We start from the raw sequence: 22,154 nt of genomic DNA on the forward strand, positions 1-22,154 counted from the left end.
CGCTCAACGCGCCGTATGTACAGAGGCCATTAGGGGCGGATAAGGATCAACCAACTGTGTTTTGTAGGGATCTCTAAAGCAATTGCTTATAAATTGTATCTAACTCTAAAGCCACACGTTGAAACTTTCATACGAAACTTTCCCATTATTTTGGTGTTCATAGATCGAGTTCCATACTAAAGTAATTTTATGAAATTACTGTATTGGGGAACTCGACCTAAGAACGCCAAAATAATGGGAAAGTTTCGTATGAAAGTTTTAGGGTGTGGCTTTAGAGCAACGGAGATCATTTTTCATAACTCCGTAGCAACGAATAAAAAGTAGTCGTAGAGTTCTGCCGATAGTAATGCTTGGTTTACATTCGGCATAGTTTCGTGATTTCGTAGGCGTTTCGTGATTCCCAACGAAATCAGGCAAAATTTGTCATGATTTCGCATACAAAAATGAAATCATCTCAGTTCGTGATTCTGCTTCATTCTCTTTGGCTGATAGTAGCAATTGTCTATCGAAGCCCTTTCTTCTTAAAACGTCCAGGTTTGTAACAGGTATCTTTAAAAATTTTCGGCAGATCCATATTTCAATTTCATTTGACGGATCCCACTTTTCGTTTAACAATATTCAAAGATATATGAAAATAGTGACTCGTCCGATATTGTTATTAGTAATTTTTAGTGTGGTGTGATAGTAATAATTTTTCCTACCCACAACCATATATTTGTTTTTTTTTTTTTTAATTTTTATTTTTTTTTTTTTTTTTTGACCATATATTCGCTCACACAAGTAAGTTTATCTACGATCCTTTGTAAACCAGATATGCTGGCAGCTATTATTGCGGTGTCATCTGCATAGTGTATGTAGTTTATTATCAGTCCATGTACTTTTATTGCTATTCGTTCATTTTCAATGGCTTCATTAAATATTTTCTGGGAAAATTTTTGAAAAACGAATGGGATAATATGCATCCCTATGTAATTCCTCTTGATGTTGCAATTTCGTCTATTGATTCATTATTTATATCGATCCGAGCTTTTTGATTCCAATATAAGATTATTATGCAGCTTATTTATTTCTCCCCCAACTCCAATCTCCTTCAGTATCATGACCATAAATACGTCAATTCGGTTCAACTTGATCGATAAGGGTAATATCATTTGCGTAGCTCAAGTCTGTTAGCTTCCATTGTATACCATCCGAAGCTTCCGCATTTGTTTTTTATCAATATCCTGTTATTTATCTTGATAGAGCACACCAATGATTTCCACTACTTTGGAAGGTAAGCCAACGTTTGAAGGGCTTTCCATGGTGGCACCTCTTTCAATAGTGTCGAAAGCTCTTTCTAAATCGACCAAAATGAAGTAAATCGGGATGTTCTACTCAATCGATTGTTTTTATGGTTATTATTAGCGTGGTTATGTGGTCACCACAGGATTTGTTTTCTTTTATTGCTGGTGGAATTCCAGTACAATAAATGCCCCACTTTGTTGAATCGTGTTTAATACAGTTATACCTCTTCAATTCTTGCATTCCCTAATGCTAAGTTTACATTTACGAAATCCACTCGATTTCAACTGTCAATTCCATAGCTCAAACGTCAAATGAAATCTCATCTGGATTTCATTTGACGTTTAACCTATGGATTTGACAGTTAAAAACGAGTGGATTTCGTAAATGTAAATCAAGCATAATGTCTCATTTTTTGGTATAATTACAATCAAAACCTCTATCCAGTCAAGCGGTATTGATTCTTAATCCCAAACTTATCTAAAGGGAGCCCAAATATATGCGTGTAGTGTTGGAGCATACTGAAATAGTTCCGTGGCGATATTGTCAGGATACGATGATTTATTGTTTTTGGTAGCATATCTTATTTCAGACAAGGAAGATGCTGATGCTGACATGTCGGATTGCTGGGTTCTCAGCGTCTTTTGATATTTGCTCCTAGTGATGTCTTCTGTCATTACGTGCAGAACTTTTGACCTTTTTATTTGCTACCTCGTTGGTGTTGATACTTCTAATTTAATTATTAGTGGATCTATCCTCGATTTTAATCATTTTCTCTCTTCCACTATCAAGTCAAGTTATCTTCACTTGTCCAGCTTTTACACGGTATGTCGTGCAGCCTAACACTTTCCGTGCACTTTCTTTTGCAACTGACAGATATTTCAGACCAACGATTGTGGTAGTTATATTCTCATGTGTTCAGACAACTCGTCTGCCACCCTAGGGAACATTATTTTCTGTGTGTTAAATTTGTCATTCACTATGTTTCATGGTAAAATGCTTTAAGGAGCATTTTCGGAATTCCGACCAGGATATTCCAAAAAAATTCTGCTCATTGTAAAATGGCCAAACTGCTTGGTCATACATAGATCAGTCGTGCTGTGCTCCATTGTTATTCGTGAGCTGCTTAAGCCGCTTTTGCTCATTATGAAACGCAGATTGATGTTGTCTGTGCAACTTTTGCGTTAATATCACCCATGACTATCTTGATATCGTTTTTATTTGTTTGTCATATCCGCGTTTAGTTGTCCATAAAATGCATTTGGTAGCCTCTTCGTCACCTATTTTAGCAGGTGCATAGCACTGAGAGATGGTTATATGTAGAGCTGGCAAGCTATCGATATTCCCTACATTAGATATTTTCGATATTTCATATCAAAAAATCGATAGCTATCGATATTATCGCTAATTTGTCATCACCATTAATTTGGAAATAAAAATGGCGAAAGGAGAAAAAACTGCTTTCTTTTCCAAAAAGTTTGTGCGTGTGACTACGGACTTATTTTCTCACACCCAAAAACCCAAAATGCCGCGTAATTTCTACAAACTTTTTATCGATATTGATTTTCCAAAAAATAATCGATAGTACCATAAATTTTTTCCAGCTGTAATTATAGGTCTATTAAGCTGGGTACACATTGTCAGTTTTGAATGACAGATTTGTTGTTGCTTGATGGTGTGGCCGTTCATTTTTGTCATTCATAATGCAACCGCAAAATGTTTTGTGGTTGCTGGACGGTTTGACAGTTATCGATAATTGCGAAATATCGACATTCAAAACTGACAATATGTACCCAGCTTTAGATTTAGGCTTGCATTCAATGAGTGCTGTATAATGTGTGGTGCTATGAAATGACCGAAACAGTTTCCGAGGCTAGTGTTATTATCACTGAAGATCAAATATTCGACAGAGGCCGGGATTTCCAGATAATCCCAGCGACATCTCCTTGCAGATTTGTGCTAGGCAAGATGGTTCAAATAGCTTCCAAACATTACATCTTCCAATTCGTGCCCGTGTTTTATTGTTGTATACGTCGTTGTTGCAGCAGCATATGATGCTGAGCTGGCAGTCGCTTGCCAAAACACTTTTGATTTCGGGTCAATCCGCTATCGCGGCTTGTAAACGTTGTTGTTATACTTGTTAATTGGGTAATTTTGTTGATTTGTTGTTTTTGAACTCTGGTTTGGTTTTTTTGAAGGCGCCAAATGCTCAAAACTGATCATTTCGGCTATCTATATAGGTATGTATATTATTTTATTATTGGGATTAATGTTTCACGGCTCCGATTTTCGTCCGGTACAATTAAACATCAGTTGGTGCCGCGTTCCACCCCATCAATCAACCATTCGCCCTCCAATGGGTGCCCTTTGTGGTATTTTTGTTTTTCTGTTTTGGACTAGTCGCTTTCGACCTCGACACCGGGTCCACCAATCTTCACGCCACCCTGGAACAAACTGAATAAAATTACCACTCTGCAGAAGTTGTTCCAGTCCGTTCCAGTTTTTGTGCTGCTCAATGCGGCTTGTCGCCTGTCCATTTTTACATTTTAACACGTTCGCGGACGTGAATGCTATAGCATTCCGATGCAAAATGACGTGAATGCTATAGCATTCACATTGTCTGCCAATTTTTGTTCATTTACTTGTATACAATTTTAAGTTTTGGTGATTAATATACATAATACGATTTATTTCAACAAGATACATTCTATAATAAATAAAAAAATAATAATAATCAATAATTAATAAATAAAAACAAAAAAACTAATTTCGAAAATAATTGGGAGTCTTGTTTTTCACCTCTCTGAATTTGCTTGCGTCCGCGAACTTGTTAAACTTCCTACATGGATTTCGGAGCATGAATGCATATAAAATTTATTTATATTATAAATCAATATTTCTAAGTGTTCTTCGATACCGTTAAAAGTCCCATTACCGAAAAGAACATCACATTATTGAGATGTGTCCGATTAAACGTGTGGAACGAATTTTGTATGTCATGTTGTAAATCTTTAAATTACGTCTGTCATGTCGGCTATGTACGGTGTATGCCAGCCAGGCCCTGAAGCGAGTGCACCCCGATTCATATGATCTCAATGATATGAGACCTACATTTTATATCCTAATCCGAACGCCGTGTCTTAAGACACCACTTACAGGGAAGTGCTACACAGATGATTCAGATTCATTTGCCATAACAACCCCTTCACTTTAACTTTTGTTTACTTTAACTTCCACAATATTCACAAACATTTTATTGAAATTTGTCTTATTACATCTTTGACAAACATTTTCTCACTTACAGAAGAAATAAATCTATTAATTTGTATTTATTACATTCCATTTTAACAACCACAAAATTTTACCTGAAAAATGTAACACAATTTCTACGTCACATTACCGATTAGTTGTGAAATTCTAAAATTTGCACACACAGGTTAACGAACACACACAATACACAGATAAGCTACCGAGCATCAGCCAAAAAAGAGTTCATCACACACACACCCTTTTCTTGTTGGAACAAACAAAGAAAACGAAAACTGTTAAACCCCCCACCCCACCTCATCATCTCTTTTTAACCGATTAACATTTTCGCGAATGCATGGCACACTTGTTTGAGATGTAAAATTATTTTTTTTCAATGTCTTTGCCATGTGAACAGCTGTTATTTTGCTCACTCTATAAATTGGTAGTATGTTGTACTCTTTCTATGAAGATGAGATAATTTTACCGATAGATTTCTTCCTATCTCTTTCTCAAACTGTTTGCACTGAAACAAAATTATGGAGATTTTTCTCAATGAAATGTTAACACCGTTGAAAAAAAACTTCTCTATTCTTCTCTCGCTCTCCGCACTTAATGTACTGTTAAAAATATACTATGTTAAATCAGCTGACTAAACGGGAATTTACCCGCCAAATTATCAAAGACACATTCTTCTCTCTCACTCTCTCCACATTTAATGTACTGTTAAAAGAATACTATGTTAAAACAGCTGAAGTTACGAAAACTTCCATAACGTTTTCGTTGTTTAATTTAACAAAGGGACACTATTCTCACTATTCTCCCATAAATTGTCTCTCGTTATTTTTTTCTCTTCACTAACATGATAAAAACAAAACATTGCATGCATATTTGTGGGTCAGTTTTATTTAATGGTCATGTATCATTTTACTTTCTTACGTGTTGATACTTGCTCGGTCGTCAACATAATCTAAAATTAAAACAATAAACTTCTTTAGAATTATATTTTTATTAGCTTGCAAATGGCAATACATATGTGTTAGCAAATAATTATGAATAACGCATAATATAAGTCCATATTTATATTAGGCAATTTTCCTTGCGGCAATTGCCAGTCTGAAGGAGTGAGAGGTGAGGCATATGGTAACCCTTTGCCTTTCAACACCCTCTCTCACCTACAAACTGACAATTGCCGCAAGGAAAATTGTCTAATGTAAATATGGACAAAATACAATTGTATAGGTTCTGGCCAATTTATCAGGTGATGTTTGTCGCCCATCAATGTGTTTTATTTTTTTTTTTTTTAATTTGACAACTACCTCTATCTCTTCTAAAGAAATGCTACTCTTTTTTTCTTTTCTTGCAACATTGAATGTAATAAAAGATAACACGTAATAAATTGATAGACAAATTGTGTTCTCGTCTCAAATACGCTGGCAAACAAAATCTTGATGAATCACAATGGGTTTAAAAATGTAATCGATCTGTTTTACGCGGCAAAAACACTTGCCATATGAGAATGATCAGCACGAAATAGGACTGTAAAAATTGAGACGAGATGTTGTTTCTCCTCATATAGCATCGAACTAATTGCGCAAAAGTTCACTTTCAGCAGAGTTAAAGAATGTTTACTTTGGAACTGTTTTGTTGCTTAGCCTCCTTAATTTGTCGGAAAAAGTAATAGAATTGACAATTTAAATTCACCGCAATAAATAAATCCGATAAATTTGCTTTTAAATGCATACACTTTGTCTATGGAAACAACTGGAAACTTCGATTCTTTATAGGAAGTTAAAACTGCGAATAATAATATGTGTAGCGAACTACATTATATTGCTGTGCTAAAAAGGAATACAATTGAATGAAAGAGATAGAAATAATGTTTTGTTCTTTTCTTTGGCAAGGAAATTATACGGAAAGTTTATTCAATTTCCGTTCATAATGAACTTCGCACTCATAGATTTCATAAAATGTAAAAGCTTCAGCGATTATGCAAAGAAATTCGCGGGGTTTCTTCAAGACCGAGACAGAAATTATATTTTGTGTTGCAATAAACCAACATAAATCACATAGAGGTCCATTTACATTAGAAAATAATTCAGTTTTTTTTTATTTCAGAAATTAAATTTCAATATTTACAATTTCACACATAATCCTTTCCAATATCAGGTTATATTTATACGACCGGCTTCGAGAGGACAATAAATCTATAAGAGAGATATCAAATATAGTAAAAATCAGTAAATCGACCGATATTATTAAAAGGTTTGACAAAGAAAGTAGGGCACTTAATAAAGATAGAACCGGACAAGGAAAGAAGCTTTCGCCACAAGACGAAAGCAGAGAAAGTTAATATATAGGGGACTATCATGAACGGCAATTCCCCTCGAATTTTTTCACATTCTCCCTTAAGTTGCAACGGCGGAAAAACAAAACTCACGGGGAAATTTTATTCATAATAACCCCCATAGTAAATTCTGGATGAAATAAAGAAGTTTCCAATGAACGTATTGGAAGAACACTTAGAAGCTTTGATTTACATGGTAGATCTGTCGTGAAAAAACGTGCATATCTGAAAAGAATATAAATAGTGGGTGGAATTTGCTAAGCAACATTTAAATAGGCATCATGCATTTTGGGAGAGTGTAAGTGACAGTTTATAGTTTGGAAATTCATTTTATAACTAAGGTATTTTTCACAGATGAAAGTAAATTTAATCTGCAAGGTTCCGACGGGTACAGGTTTGTATGGCGACAACCGAACCAAGCTTGCTTTCCACAAATCCACACCTACTCTAAATCAAAGTTGAGCTTCGTTCATGGTTTGGGGGTATGTATCGGCGAAGGGTATGAGTAACTTAAGCATAGTACACGTTGACCAACAAAACTGACCGTTATCGAGGTATACTTCGTTAATATCAAAAGTCTAGCCGAATTATTACTTTTCTAATTCCCATACTGTATTTCAAGCATTTTTTAGCTAAACAAAAGCTTTACATACATTTTGTGGAGGGTATATTAATATGTTAACATTTTAAACCAGAATATAATTCAGTCCTGTGCCCCGATTTGGGGATGGAAGATAATTGTATATTTTATCAGGATAGCGATCCCAAGCACAAATGAGAAGTGTCACGATCTTGGTTAATATAAAATTGTCCCCATGTCCTAGATAAACCTCCCCAATACCCAGATCAAAAAAAACTATTGAGCACATTTGGCAAGAAATTGATCGACAAATTTACCAAAAGAAGCACTCCAATGTCCAAGAGTTCAAGGCGTCCATTTTAGAAGCTTGGAACAATATAGATCCGCAAATTTGCCAAAATCTCGTTGATTCAATACCAAAGAGGCTGGAAGCTGTTATATCCAAAAGGATATGTCACAAAATATTAATACTTATAAGCTTTTTTAAATATCTGTTTGAACCTGTGGAATGAATTTTTTATGTTGTGTTACATTTTTAAGTTTTTTGCCATGTAATTGGCTTTTTGTCGTGGTAGAACAATAAAAGGTAACAGCAATACACAGCTGACTGAAGTGGGTTGTAACGTTAGTGCCATACGACATTTTATATATTTATTTCTATTTCGATGTACATTGGGGATATATATTTTTTGAGGAAAAAATATATCATAACGAAAAGTGGCGGTACAACGTTTGTTAATATGTGAGGTATTTTGTTAAATAAAGCCCTAATGAATATGTGCTTCTTTGATTTCAAAAACAAAATATTGAACCAGGGGCTCAATTCTATTTCTATGAAAATGTGAAATGAAAACTTTTATAAAGGAAAGAACTGTCAAATGAAAAAATTATAAAGGAAATATTTTTCATTTCAAATTTTCACAGAACAAGAATCCAGGCCCAGGTTCTTTCCTTTCAATACATTTTTGCAAGAATTCTACTTTCTGCGAAATTATGCATTTAGTGGAATGATGTGGAAACATTCAAATTGAAAATGTAACGAATTGTCATTCATGTTTTCCAAAATATTCAATCAAATGTGAAAAATTATTAGTTTTTTAAATTCAAATAATTTATAGACATTTCCTCATTTTGTTTACATATACGATTGACACTAACATTACAATCAAAAACAAATTTCTATGTGGTTGTTGTTGAGTTGTAGTATTTACTTTTCCCATAGACTAATGAATATACAGACGACGGATTACTCAATTTTGCCGCGGTCAAGTCACTCAAACCCGAGAACTCAAAAAAGTTCTAAGACGATTTTTGGGAAAAAATGGCAACATTTTCTTGGATATTTTCATCTGAGGATATAGTTTTAATTGCCAGAACAAAATATTTATTAAATGGTATTTTTGTCATTTTATATTGAGTTTCCTAGTTACCACACTCAATTCGAACATACTCGGTGAGAACATTCCGTCGTCTATAAATTCAGTAGTCTATGCTTTACCTTATATTTGTTCAAGCATGGCTTTTTGTATTCCTTTTTGTTGTCGAAAACAAAATAAAATGTGCTTTTGTTCTATTATGAAATATGAACCATTTATCATTTTCATTTATTTCATTCATATCAATGGTTGGACTTTCGGCCAAATATATGGTAAATTTATAATAAAGGGATCTATTTTTTACTGAGATATCATAAGAAATTTTATGTAGGTGGCTAGTCGTGGAGTCATGGTATTCATTTTTAGTAATTCTGACAGTATATCTGTCCTACCTTCTATATTATTGTACCTTGACAGTTAAGTAGTGATATGTACAACGTTCGCTGTGCCCTCTACGTTGATATCTAGCTTTATGCAGTACTTTTCAAGCAGTTTCTCCACATGTTCTTTTTTAAATGCCCATTTTAAATTTTCTACACGACGTTATCCAAAGATTTATTTCAATCATACTAATTATGCTGCGCTCCTTTCGGTCGTCCAAATCTGGGCTTTGACGTAAAAATGCATGTTTCTTTATGGTTGATTACAATTCTCTGTATGGAAAAATGTATTCTACGTAAAGTTTTGACATTGTTTCAATTGTTTTTTTTCTTCGCTCCATAATTTGACCATAATTTTTCTTTCATTAACGCTAATATCTTTGCCTTCCTCCTCCTGTTCGGATAATATTTTTGGTCGTCCAGACCTGAGCTTTGACGTAAAAATTACGGTTTTCTTTATACATAGTTAATTACCATTCTCTGAGTGGACAAATATGTTCTATCTACAGTTTCACAAATATTTCGATAGATGTTTCCTTTGTTCCGGAATTTCCAATACTATAATTTGATTTTAGTTTCATATAAAGTTCTATGTTTTGAAACCTTTTACATATATGAATATAGTATTAAAAGCGGAACTTAGATGTAATTTCTGGACTATGCACAGAATATATTTTTACAAAATGGTGGGAAGATATTTTTAGTTTCCTTTATTACTCCTCTAGGGAGCATAGGGCTTCTACAAGGTGTTTCCACAATATGTTTTTATTTCATCAAAGGATATATTAAGTTTCTTGATATCTGTGAGGATTGTTCGTCGCCATGTTATAGTCTGCCCGCCTTCTGCTTCCTTGGGGGTCCCATTCAAGAGCTACTGTGCAAATACTTTGTGGCGGTTTGCGTAGAGTGTATCCGATCCATGTCCACCTCTTTCTCTTAATTTGTATTTTATTGGCGTCTCGTTTGTTTTTCTCCACAGATTGCCCTCATTTTTGAAATACCATTCTCTTCGATATTTCCATATTAATCGACATATTTTAAGGTGGCACAATCATTTTCAAATGTCCTTATATGTAATAACTCTCCATCAATCATAATACCTCCTCCTTAAGATAAAACACATCCATGCCCGTTTAAGCACAACACTTTTCTAAATTTTTCCCTTCCACTCTTATTATTTGGCCAAGAATAATTTCTTTAAGTCCACTTTTCATAAAATGTTAATTGTGCAACAATTTTGAATTGTTCCTATAATAGATAAAATGTAGACACTTTTTATTTCCTTCTATTAAACATACTGACCAACTGTTACAAAGTCCAAACATCTTCTCACAACAGGCTTATTATTTTGTGTCACAATATCAATTGTTTTCTTCACACAATAAATCATCCTTGTTGGCTAAATCCGTTCACTGATATTTCCTTTCCAGTCGTTACACAGAACATTATTAAAGTGTCATTTGCCTTATTTTACGTTTTTTACATGTTCGCGTATGTTTAGAATTTATTAATTGGACCATGATAATTTTAATGTTGTTGTTGCCATTTTCCTAAAATAGTTTCATTTTATTGCAGTTTTTCTATTGCAATCTATTAGACTTACTAACAACTGTTCTGTTTTCCATTATATTTTTGTATGAGTAACCACCTTTTGTTTTCATTTGCATTTAATTTCTTTGATCAGAAAAGTTCGTGCTAAACTACGCACCTTCGTCATTGAATTAATTTCACAATATCAATTGTCTTCTTCTTCTTCCGTCAAGAAGTCGACTTAGTTACAATTTAAGTTCATACATTTCCTTTGCTGTCTTCTGCTTGCTGCCCCCACACAGGCACACAAATCAATACCATCAATTGATAAGAGCATAACCAAATGATCTCTGTCGCACCCAATCTCTGGAGAGCAATACCTTTGAAAATTAATTATTTGTCTTATAATTTGTGGAGTAAGTGGACAATATATCTTGCTCTTTTTATTGTCATTCAAAAAAACACTTACATTTCCTATTTGACAGATGTTTAACATTTCCTAAATTCCGCTATTATGTTACTGTTATAACAACAAAGGCGCGAGCCAAAACAACAATATCAATGCACGCAACACGAATAAACACACACACCCCCAACCTGTTACACACGTGAGAAAAAAGAGGGGTCGTGTTATTATTTCGTGGACACTTGTCATCTTTTTAACCACAAAATAAGTACATCTCTTTTACACATTTCAATCAGTGGCACACTTGTTTCTCAACTATTGTGGTTTTGTTTCTTCTCCTTTTTTATGCAGAAAGAGATCACCACTGTTGGTTTTGTTTTTGTATGGTAGCCAATTGCAAAATTCCTCCATTGATCCCCCACAATAGAGCAAAACAGAAATCATATGTTTTCCACCTCAAATAAACTGCCCCTTCGTTTCGTTGTCTCCCAAACACATAGGCCTACTCATTCTCTCCTTGCATTTGTTGTCTGTCTCTCAGAGTATTTTATATTTTTCTCCCTCTACAACTGTTTGTGTGTGTGGCTGCGGGAATTGACCATGTCGTCTCTACCATTCTCTGTTATTGTGGAAATAATATCGTTCACAGACAGTATTCCATATCAGTAGTGTGTTAGCCGTCATCCGGTTAAGTTCGTTTGTTCACCTAAACTCCCAAAGGTAAAACGGAAATTATTTTTGTTTTTCTTGCAACCAAAATACATGACAAAATTTGAAAAAATATGATATATTGAATAAATTTTTCCGTGAAAGAAAAATTAAAAAATTTGTGTTTTTAAAAAACTCAAAAAATATGTATTTTCCTGGAATTTAGTTGAAAAATTTTTGGAAAAAAACTAATTTAAATATTAATATTTGTCTAATATTTAAAATAATTTTATAATGTTTTACAGAATTTATGTTTCTAGAAGTTTGAATAGATTTCATCAGCTTTTATGTAGTTTCCTTCACATCCAAATCGTGTTTTGACCAAGAACATGATTGTGCATGCCTCGGTTTTCATATGTTTTACCCCAAAACATTTTGAAGATACAATTCAAAATCAGACACACACACAAATGCAGTGAATCCATGCCTTCTTTTTGTTGTTATTCGGAGTATCTTTTATTTCACGTTAATACCGCTCGGTCTCTCAATTACAAACAATTGTTTTCTCACTTGTTTTAGTTTCCTCTCCTCACTTTGCAATTTTTTGAATGAATCATCCAAATTGCAGCAACGAATGTCGTATCTGCCGGTAGAACTTGGCATTCCACAAAGCAATGCAGTTGGTATTGTTTTGATGTCCACTCGGCTTGGATGAGAGAAAGAAATACGAAATGAAAAATTTATTTTTTAGCTTTTTAATTTTTCTATTTTTTTTATTTAATGGGAAAATCTTTGTCAACTTAGAAAATTTTTTTATTGAACAAGATGTCTTCAATTTACTAGCTTAGCTACATACTTTAGGTGACAAATTGAACATTAAAAAATTCATAGTTTTTTTTTCACTTAATAATTAAAATATATTTTTTAAAATAATACATTCTTTTCACCTTTAATAATTTTTAGTTCTCTTTTATTTTTTTTTTATATTTTTTTAATGGAGATAAACTAGAAAAATAAAACACGAAAATTCGTCTGCAAATTGAATTTCACAACAAATATTGTTTTTTTATTTCTTTTTCCCTTTGTTTTGCATGGTTTTGTAAGAGATTTATTTATACCTCCTCACCTCAATGGTTGTCTCGCTCTTTTAATTTGGCGCCTTAAGTTATACTGTGATTTTTGCCACATTTATAACGACAGAGTTTGGAGGCTTGTTGATGAATGAAAGTAAATGATTAAATTAATGTAAAATTAGGAAAACTAATGAAAAAAAATTTTATTGTTGTAAAATAATGCAGCTTAATCTCGGGTTTTGTCTTATGTATAGAAATGTGGACATCCTGGAAGTATTTTTTTTAAATTTTGAAGAGGCTTGAGTAAAATTTTGTTTTTAGGGTTATGGTGTTGATGGCTAAACTTTCCATCTAAAGGAGGAAGGCAATTGAAATACATTGTTTACAGTTAAAGCTTTACAGGTTTCGCTATCTACAAATACCTATAATACAACCTTTCGTCTAAAAAATTCTAGAAAAGGAAAGATAAATACCTACCTTAATCTAGAACATTTTAAGAATGTCCTGTAGCCATAGAAAGATTAAATTAATCAAATGATTAGATGTTTTACCTTGCTTGGAATTATTTTATTTTAAAAATATATTTTACATTTTTACAAAACACCACCAGTCATTGCACTCTACTGGACTTTTTTTTATCACCTACTAAAAAGTGGCCCAAAGGGTTATATCACTCCCTCACATACATACTCACACCATTACAAAAACAACCATACTCATAGGTATTTTTGAAAAATTTTCAAATAATCCTTACTAATCTTAGCTTTTGTTCCTTTTTCTTCCCCCCTTTTTTGATTCTGGCAAACCTTTAGAATACCTACAAGAAGCCGCAATATCGACTTTGTCTGCAACATCAGGAACATCAGTTACAACCCAAAATATTATCAACAACAACAACAACAGTAATAACTATAATAATCATCACAACAGCAACAACAACGGAAATAATTGTAACCACAGAAAGGAGCAGGTTAACATCGATGAAATAAATCATCAGTCAAGCTGCTTCGGTGTTGATACCTTTAATGAAAATTTTGAATTCGATATTGGACTGTTGACGGAAACTACAAGCAAGGATCAGGACAAAGAGAAATTATTAGGACAGGCTTATGAGCAGCCACAACAACTACAAGAAACATCATTAAATCTCTTATTTACCCCCAGCAAAGGGACTCAAGGAGAAGAAGAAGAAGCAGATAACCAACAAAAACAGTTACAACATCTACTGGATGAAATATTATTTGGCAACAATCAACGTTGCATTAACAACAACACTACCACTAATAACAGCAACAACAACACATCTATTCCAATGGCGGTCAACGATCTAGCTGACATTTTCAATAACACCACCAACAACAACAACGATGAAGAAATTTTCTTTGTGGCTCCCAACAGCCAAAACTTACATTATGAGGATTTGGATCTAGATTCATATGGTCTGGAGAATGCCGTTGATATAAACGACATCAATGATGGAGGATATAATCTACTTATGGATTGTGGCAGAATTGATAATAGCCAAGAAAGTGATTTTAACGATCCAATGTTTTGCTCTGCTGCCGGTCCATTGCTATCATCTCAATCATCACAATACATGGCTGGTTGGCCACAGGAATTAATAAATGCCGAACCATCCATTCCACATGAATATACATTGGACACACCAGCAACGTCTTCATCGGCTGCCACCGATACTGATTCCACCAATTCTCATTCATCACAGCAGCATGTAGTTATGGATTCCATGAGGATGATTGTGTTCTATGAGGATGATTTAGCTGCTGCCCGATCTAGCATGCCACATGGAAATCCTTTAAAACGTCCTCAAAGTTCTCAAACCCAAAAACACATGCAGGAGAAACGTGCCAAATTGCGTCTTGATACCAAACGTCGTAGCGTATCGGCGGCTGTTGAAAATGAAGTTCTCGATACCCCAGGAGTTGTTAAATTGATTGATGAGGTAGGTATTATTATCACCCGGGCCATACTAAAGCAATTTCAATGAAATTTTGACATGAATGGCCTGTTCCCGTACTTCATAAAGTCGTAAAAGTTGTAAAAGTCGTAAACGATTTTCATATAAATTTTTTGTACGGGAACGCAAAATGTGTAAAAATGGTCAAAATTGTAAAAACTTTTTAGTTCAGGAACAGAGCTGAAATTTTGCATATTTTGGGAAAGCCACATAATTTCAAGAAACTAGTGTACACGCTTTCATGTGTTCTGCAATTTTGCTTTGTTGCAATATTCGTATGAAAAAAACAGACCCTTTTATTTTACATTTTCTTTTACTTTCATGTCAAAATTTCAGTGAAATTACTCTGGTGTGGCCCGGGACTAAGTAATATAAAATATCAGTTTAAACATATTTTTTCTGAAAAAAGAGGATAAAAACGTATCTATTCATATAAACTAATATTCTTCTTTTTCAATACAAACTCTTTAGGTCATGTTAGCTCAATTAAAATTCAATTTATTATAAAACTTTCATAAATAATGACCTTAGTCCTAATAAGACAACAACAAATAAAAATTCACAGCAAATAAATATTATTATTAAATAAAAATTCAAATTTCCGAAATGGAAGGCACTACAATTCATGAAGAAAAACCCATCATCGATTGTAAATATGTATGTATTGAGAAAAGATTCTAGACGAGACACTAGGCTGACTTGATAAAGAAAGTCTTAAAAAATACTTCAATCTGCAAATTTGTAATAATGCTTGTATAAAAATAGTTTATCAAAATCAGCCTTTGTCTTCTAGCCATTCACATTCGATTTGCCTGATGAGCTGAATTAAACCACCAGCGAAACGATTTGTAGCATATTGGTTGGATGTGTGGTACTTCGCTAGAATTCACTTTTTCAATACAAACTCCTTAGGCCATGTTAGCTCGATTAAAATTCAATTAATATTCTTTTCTTTTTCTGTCATCTTTTCAGTTCGCCATGATCCCAATCACTAAACCAGAAGAAACATCAGAAGATATTTACAATGATCTAATTGCAAGCTCTCCCCAAGAATCTTGTGATACCATTGTCACTGTTAAATCCGAAGTCTTTGATTTCGACGACTACAATTCGAATGGCATTACACCACCATACACTCCATACTCCTGTAACTCTAATCAAACAACCTTTTCTGGTATCTTCAACATTCTGCAACCCCACTCGCCTGCCACATCGGAAGCTACAACATGTACCACAAATGTCACAACAAAACGTGGTCGTGGACGACCAGCAAAGGAACACAGCGATATGCCTGATCTTTCCCAGCTGGCTCGTTTGCCCGAAAGTGAGCAGAAAAAGTTGCTGGAGCGCGCCAAGAATAATGAGGCAAGTCGTAAATCTCGTCGTAAGAATAAGGAACGTGAGGAGGCAATTGAAAGGGAAGAGCGTGAATTGATTCAACGCAATGCTCTATTAAATATGGAGTGTGAGCATTTGCAACGGATTGAGCGGAAGTTGAGAAGAGCTTTAAAGCGTGCAAGCCAGCGTTAGACGGAATACATCAAAAACAAAACTCAGCATCTCTCACAAGAATCGATCCATTAACTTTTTTGGATAAAATCGATCAGCAGTCAGTACCTTCAAATCACCATAAAATCACCCACACACAGACATTTACTGCACAATATAAATCTATGAAATGCAGTTGCCATTGGAGATTTTTTAATTTTAAAGATTAAGCAAATAGTTGTTGCTAGTTGGTAGTTATATTAAATTAAGAAATATATAAGCAAAGCTTTTATTTGATTTAAAAACAAAAAATATATATTTCCAAGAAAACAATAATATTTTTAAAACAATCGCATATATGCAGATATTTTTAATAAACAACATAAATTTTATATTTTTTATAATTTTTTTAACAGCTCCTCGTTATGTTTATTTGTAGAGGAATTTTAAAAATTATGTGTCAATATTTTTTGTAAACATAAGAAAAAAATCCAACCTATTCTTTTTTTCAATGTTTTTTGTTTGTTAAAAAAATTGTCTTTACTTTTGGAATTTAATTTCACATGTTTTTTTTATAACATTTATTATATTATGATACACACATACATATGTAATTGTTTAATTTTTTTTATGCAAAATAAAAAATCAAAAAAAAAAAATATATTAAATACAAACTACTACATACATCATGGTACTCTAATATTGTATCATGCCATTATAATTATTATTGTAGAAGATTTTAAGAACATACAACATATGTATTTCAACATGAACTTTGTAAACATACAAAAGATTCAAAAAAAAAACACAAAAAACAAAAAGTGATTAAATAAAATATATACACATATTCTTGATCCATGTAATGAAAACATGGCATTAAAACTATAGCTTTGCGTTTTCTTTCTCTATTTTCAAATGTTGGGAAAATATTTGAAATGTGTTTGAGACACAGCGTTCTATAAAAAATTGTGTTTAGGACACGACTGTCTTGAGATTGGGACACCATTTTCTATAGACACTTTTGATTGGGTGCAAATTTCTTTAGAAACTTGTGATTGGGAAGCAATTTTTTCAGAAACTTGAGATTGGGGCAAAATTTATAATAAAACTGGGTTTGGGGCATAACATTCTATGGAAATTTAGGGTACTTTTGTTTTGGGAAGCAACTTTATAGATAAACTTGAATTTCACTAGAAACTTGTGTTTGGGACACAAATTTCTAGAAAAACTTCTGTTTAGGACACAGATTTCTAGAGAAACTTATGTTTGGGACACATATTTCTACAGAAACTTATGTTTGAGACACAGCGTTCTATAAAAAATTGTGTTTGGGACACAACTTTCTATAGAAAATTGTGTTTGGGACACAACTTTCTATAGAAAATTGTGTTTGGGACACAACTTTCTATAGAAAATTGTGTTTGGGACATAACTTTCTATAGAAAATTGTGTTTGGGACATAACATTCTATAGAAAATTGTGTTTGGGACACAGCTTTCTATAGAAAATTGTGTTTGGGACACAACTTTCTTTAGAAAATTGTGTTTGGGACACAACTTTCTATAGAAAATTGTGTTTGGGACACAACTTTCTATAGAAAATTGTGTTTGGGACACAACTTTCTAAAGAAAATTGTGTTTGGGACACAACTTTCTATAGAAAATTGTGTTTGGGACACAACTTTCTATAGAAAATTGTGTTTGAGACACAACTTTCTATAGAAAATTGTGTTTGGGACACAACTTTCTATAGAAAAATGTGTTTGGGACACAACTTTCTATAGAAAAATGTGTTTGGGACACAAATTTCTTTAGAAAATTGTGTTTGGGACACAACATTCTATAGAAACTTTTGATTGGGTGCAAATTTCTGTAGAAACTTGTGATTGGGAAGAAATTTTTTCAGAAACTTGAGATTGGGATACGACTTTTTTAGAAAATATTTGGTAGGACGTCCATTTCTATAAAAATTTACTTTGGAAATGGAAATTTGGGCAACTTTTGTTTTGGGAAGCAACTTTATAGAGAAACTTGAATTTCAATAGAAACTTGTGTTTGGGACACAACTTCATATGGAAATTTGTTTTTGGGACACCAATTTATATAGAAACTCCTGTTTGAGAAAATTTCTATGGAAATTGCATTTGGGACACAAATTTCCATGTAAACTTGTGTTGGGGACACAAATTTCTATAGAAAATTGTGTTTGGGACACAACTTTCTATGAACACTTGTGTTTGGGACACAAATTTCAGTAGAAACTGGTGTTTATGACACAACTTTCTATAGAATATTGTGTTTGGGACACAATTTTCTATAGAAAATTGTGTTTAGGACACAACTTTCTATAGAAAATTGTGTTTGGGTTACAACTTTCTACAGAAAATTGTGTTTGGGACACAACTTTCAACACAAAATTGTGTTTTGATCACACATTTTTATAGAAACTTGCGCTTGTGACACCAATTTCTATCGAAATTTGACTTTGGGACAGAAATGTCTATAGAAACTCTCGTTTAGGATAACAAATCTATAGAAACTTTTATTTGAGACAAAAACTTCTATAGGAACTTGTGATCGGGACGCTAGGCCACTAACTTCCAGATTGGAAGGGATAGGGATGGGCGGGCGTTTACTTTTTATATTAAGGACGAAAGTGAGCCGACTATTGATATATGGTAAATACGATCTAGATCCTCGCGGCTTTGCAAACTCCCTTAATATTCTCTTCTGCCCGTCTCTAACTTTCCCCAACAAACATACAGCCCGATCATGAATATTAACTCCCCGTGAGTTTTCTCACTCTCCCTTTAAGTTGCAACGGCAGAATTTCAAATATTTCAAACAAATAGTCTTGAAATATTTCATATATTAAACTTTAGTATAACTTAAAATGGAATTAAAAACAATTCATTTAAATATTTATAATAATTACACCATTTACAGTAATATACAGGAAAAAAGATGTTCAAACAAATATTTTTTACAAATAAAAAAAATTTTCCAAGTATGCCTTACAAAATTGTTTCTTGATTAGTTTTATTTCTAAAACTAAATAAGGATATTTGAAGGAAATATATTAAACTTACATTAAAGTGAAACTTGCAAAAATTTACTTACTTACTCTTGTGTCAGACACTGAAAGAAACGGTGTTTCATTTTCTTTCAAAAACGAATCAGTGTCTGGCATGACAACTTTATATACTATTTTAAGTATGTGTGGGGTATTTTACATAAATCATTATAAACGTACATAGAATTTACAACATAATATACATACGTTTAAAGTAGAAACGTAACAAAAAAAAAAAAAAAACACTTCTATACTTATTACTTATAAAGTATAACCAAAAACACTTTGCCATTAATTACACAACTATTGTCTGTCATTAATTATCTTCATAAGACTACGTTTCTTTTTGGGTGGTGTTGTATATGATCGGACCGGAGTATTATATGAATCGTCCAAATTTATTACATTATCTGCTAATTCAGATAATGACACAGTTGGCGGCGTATCAAACACACTGGAACGTTTACGCGTTGGTGGCGTTCTTTGTATTGGCAATTTTTCATCTGCTTTCAATTCTTCTTCGACATTAATTGATACATCATGAGTATCTTTGGTTGAGTCTAATTTTTTTGATTTTTTAATTCCAGTTAATTTACGAAATTCCACTATACTTATAATCTTCAATTTTCCAGTTAAACCTGTTCCTTTTGTACTCACTATATACTTGTTTTCCAATAAGTGTTTCAATCGGTCCTTAACGAGTGCTGCACGACGAGGATTCATGGATATAACATATTTGCCAGCAATAAAGTTTTTTAGTTTAATCAATGAAGTGCCAGTTTTTGAGTGTAATTGTATTAATGCATCGTCGACCATTTGGGATGTTGTTGGTAGTTTCTTTTTTATTACTTTTATTTTATAGGAATGTACCGCAGATGATGTATCAGCATCAGTACCTAAAATGATGAATAGTTTATGTCTATTAGTCTTTCTAGCCTAGAAAATGCTCATAGAAACCAATTTTATCTTACAAACATGAAATTTGTACAGTTGAGATGAGAAAAACTAAGCGATTTTAATAATTTGTACATATAAATATTATTTTATTTGAATATAAATGAAAAAACTTCACTTGGGTACCCGGTTATGGACTCCCGTTCGTCCAGGTTGTTATGGATCGTAGGGGTAAATACATTTAAGTGCATCATCCTCAGCGGCAGCGAAAACTCATACAAGGCTTCTACGCAATATGCCAGAGTTATTCAAAATGTGAACGTTGTAAACGGGTATTCTTGGAACCACCTGGTACTTTCAACAGATATTTCACGATTTTTCTTTAAAAGCCCTTGGAGCCACTGTTTTTAAAAAGTCATTTGTCAAAGTTGTCAAAGTGATGAAAAAGTTGGAATGAAAAAGTGAGAATTGAAAAACTGAGAATTGAAAAAGTGAGAAAGTTTAACGTCATTTTAACGTTTGTTTGAATAAAAAAAATTGCATTGCCGGATGTTTTGCATGGCAGCCGCCGCCAGCCGCGAATAGACATCGGCTTCGTTCTCTGCGATGAAATGCCAGCAGACAATTGAATTATTTACAAAATCAAAACAACAGCAACAAATTTAATTTAGGAGTTTGTCTTCGGACGGCTCACAGCACAGACATAAATTTCAATTGAATTCTTCACGCCTACGGGCTTTAAAAAATTGACAAAATGGCGGTGTTAAGTTTTCGCTTGGCATCCCACGTGTTTTAATTATCAAGGATTCATTCCTAAATATACGATTTCTTCGCAGAAGAAGACTTCGTAGTTCCCAAGTGCTATAAAGCCGACGTTTTAAATAAAGTTTTTCTTAATTTACTAAACGCAGTAACCGCGTAACTTCTGAAATATCGTTTTTTGGAAAACAAATGTAGACTAAGTCTACGTAATTGGTGGTGGCTCTAAACTTCTATCAACACCAAAGGAAGTGGGCCAAGGAGAAGTTCTCTTAACTTAACTGAGGGAAAAAAAAAAAATTTAATTTAGTGTCTTTTGTGAACAAGAAAAAAGTTATTGTTTGTTATTTTTATGACATCGACGAACGAAGATGATGACGACAGATATTGATCTAGGCTTAAGTCTCGTTTAGGGGCACCTCTCGGATTGGGCTGAAATTTTCACCATAGGTAGTCCTTGGGACCCTGATAACAACTATATATATTTTTTCCGGTGGAAATCCCTACTTCTCGAGATATGGGTCTTGACATTTTACTATTTTTACTTGGGCAATATGGGTATCATTTTAAAGCTCGTGGTGAGTACTTTTCTTTGCTATTACGACTTTCGCTTCAGATTACAACCATATATAGCTTTTTCGGGAGGAGTCCATACTTCTCGAGATATGGGTCTTGTGATTTTACATTTTTTACTTTAAAGCTCGTGGTGAGTACTTTTGATTGCTTTTACGACTTTTGCTCCTGTCCATAGGAGAAAGTCTTAAATCCCGGCCGAAGGCCGGCTACTTAAAGAAAACTTAAAACTTTGGAAAAACTTTTGTTCGCGTAGCCCACTTTTGCTCCTGTCCATAGGAGAAAGTCTTAAATCCCGGCCGAAGGCCGGCTACTTAAAGAAAACTTAAAACTTTGGAAAAACTTTTGTTCGCGTAGCCCACTTTTGCTCCTGTCCATAGGAGAAAGTCTTAAATTATAATTATGTACTTCCCCCAGAAAAGATATATATCGTTGTGATCAGGGTCCCAAGGACTACCTATGGTGAAAATGTCATCCCGATCCGAGATGTGTCCTTAAATAAAGTAATGGTGTTAAAGTAGGA

At 33.5% G+C, this 22,154-nt stretch overlaps 1 protein-coding gene across 3 annotated transcripts in view; it reads left to right on the plus strand.

The window, feature by feature from the left end:
- The window catches only part of Xrp1, a 72,311-nt gene extending 55,093 nt beyond the window's left edge, over positions 1-17,218 (plus strand). For all 3 annotated transcript variants that reach the window (XM_073959707.1, XM_073959706.1, XM_073959708.1), the window contains 2 exons: positions 13,680-14,830; positions 15,818-17,218. In XM_073959707.1, coding sequence (XP_073815808.1) covers positions 13,680-14,830; positions 15,818-16,375 — 1,709 coding nt within the window. In that variant the 3' untranslated portion in view covers positions 16,376-17,218. The remainder of the gene's footprint in view (positions 1-13,679; positions 14,831-15,817) is intronic.
- The last annotated feature ends 4,936 nt before the right edge of the window (positions 17,219-22,154 follow it).

Source organism: Musca autumnalis, unplaced genomic scaffold (genome assembly GCF_047663935.1).
Source record: "Musca autumnalis isolate F117 unplaced genomic scaffold, ASM4766393v1 scaffold_1, whole genome shotgun sequence".
Taxonomy (NCBI): domain Eukaryota; kingdom Metazoa; phylum Arthropoda; class Insecta; order Diptera; family Muscidae; genus Musca; species Musca autumnalis.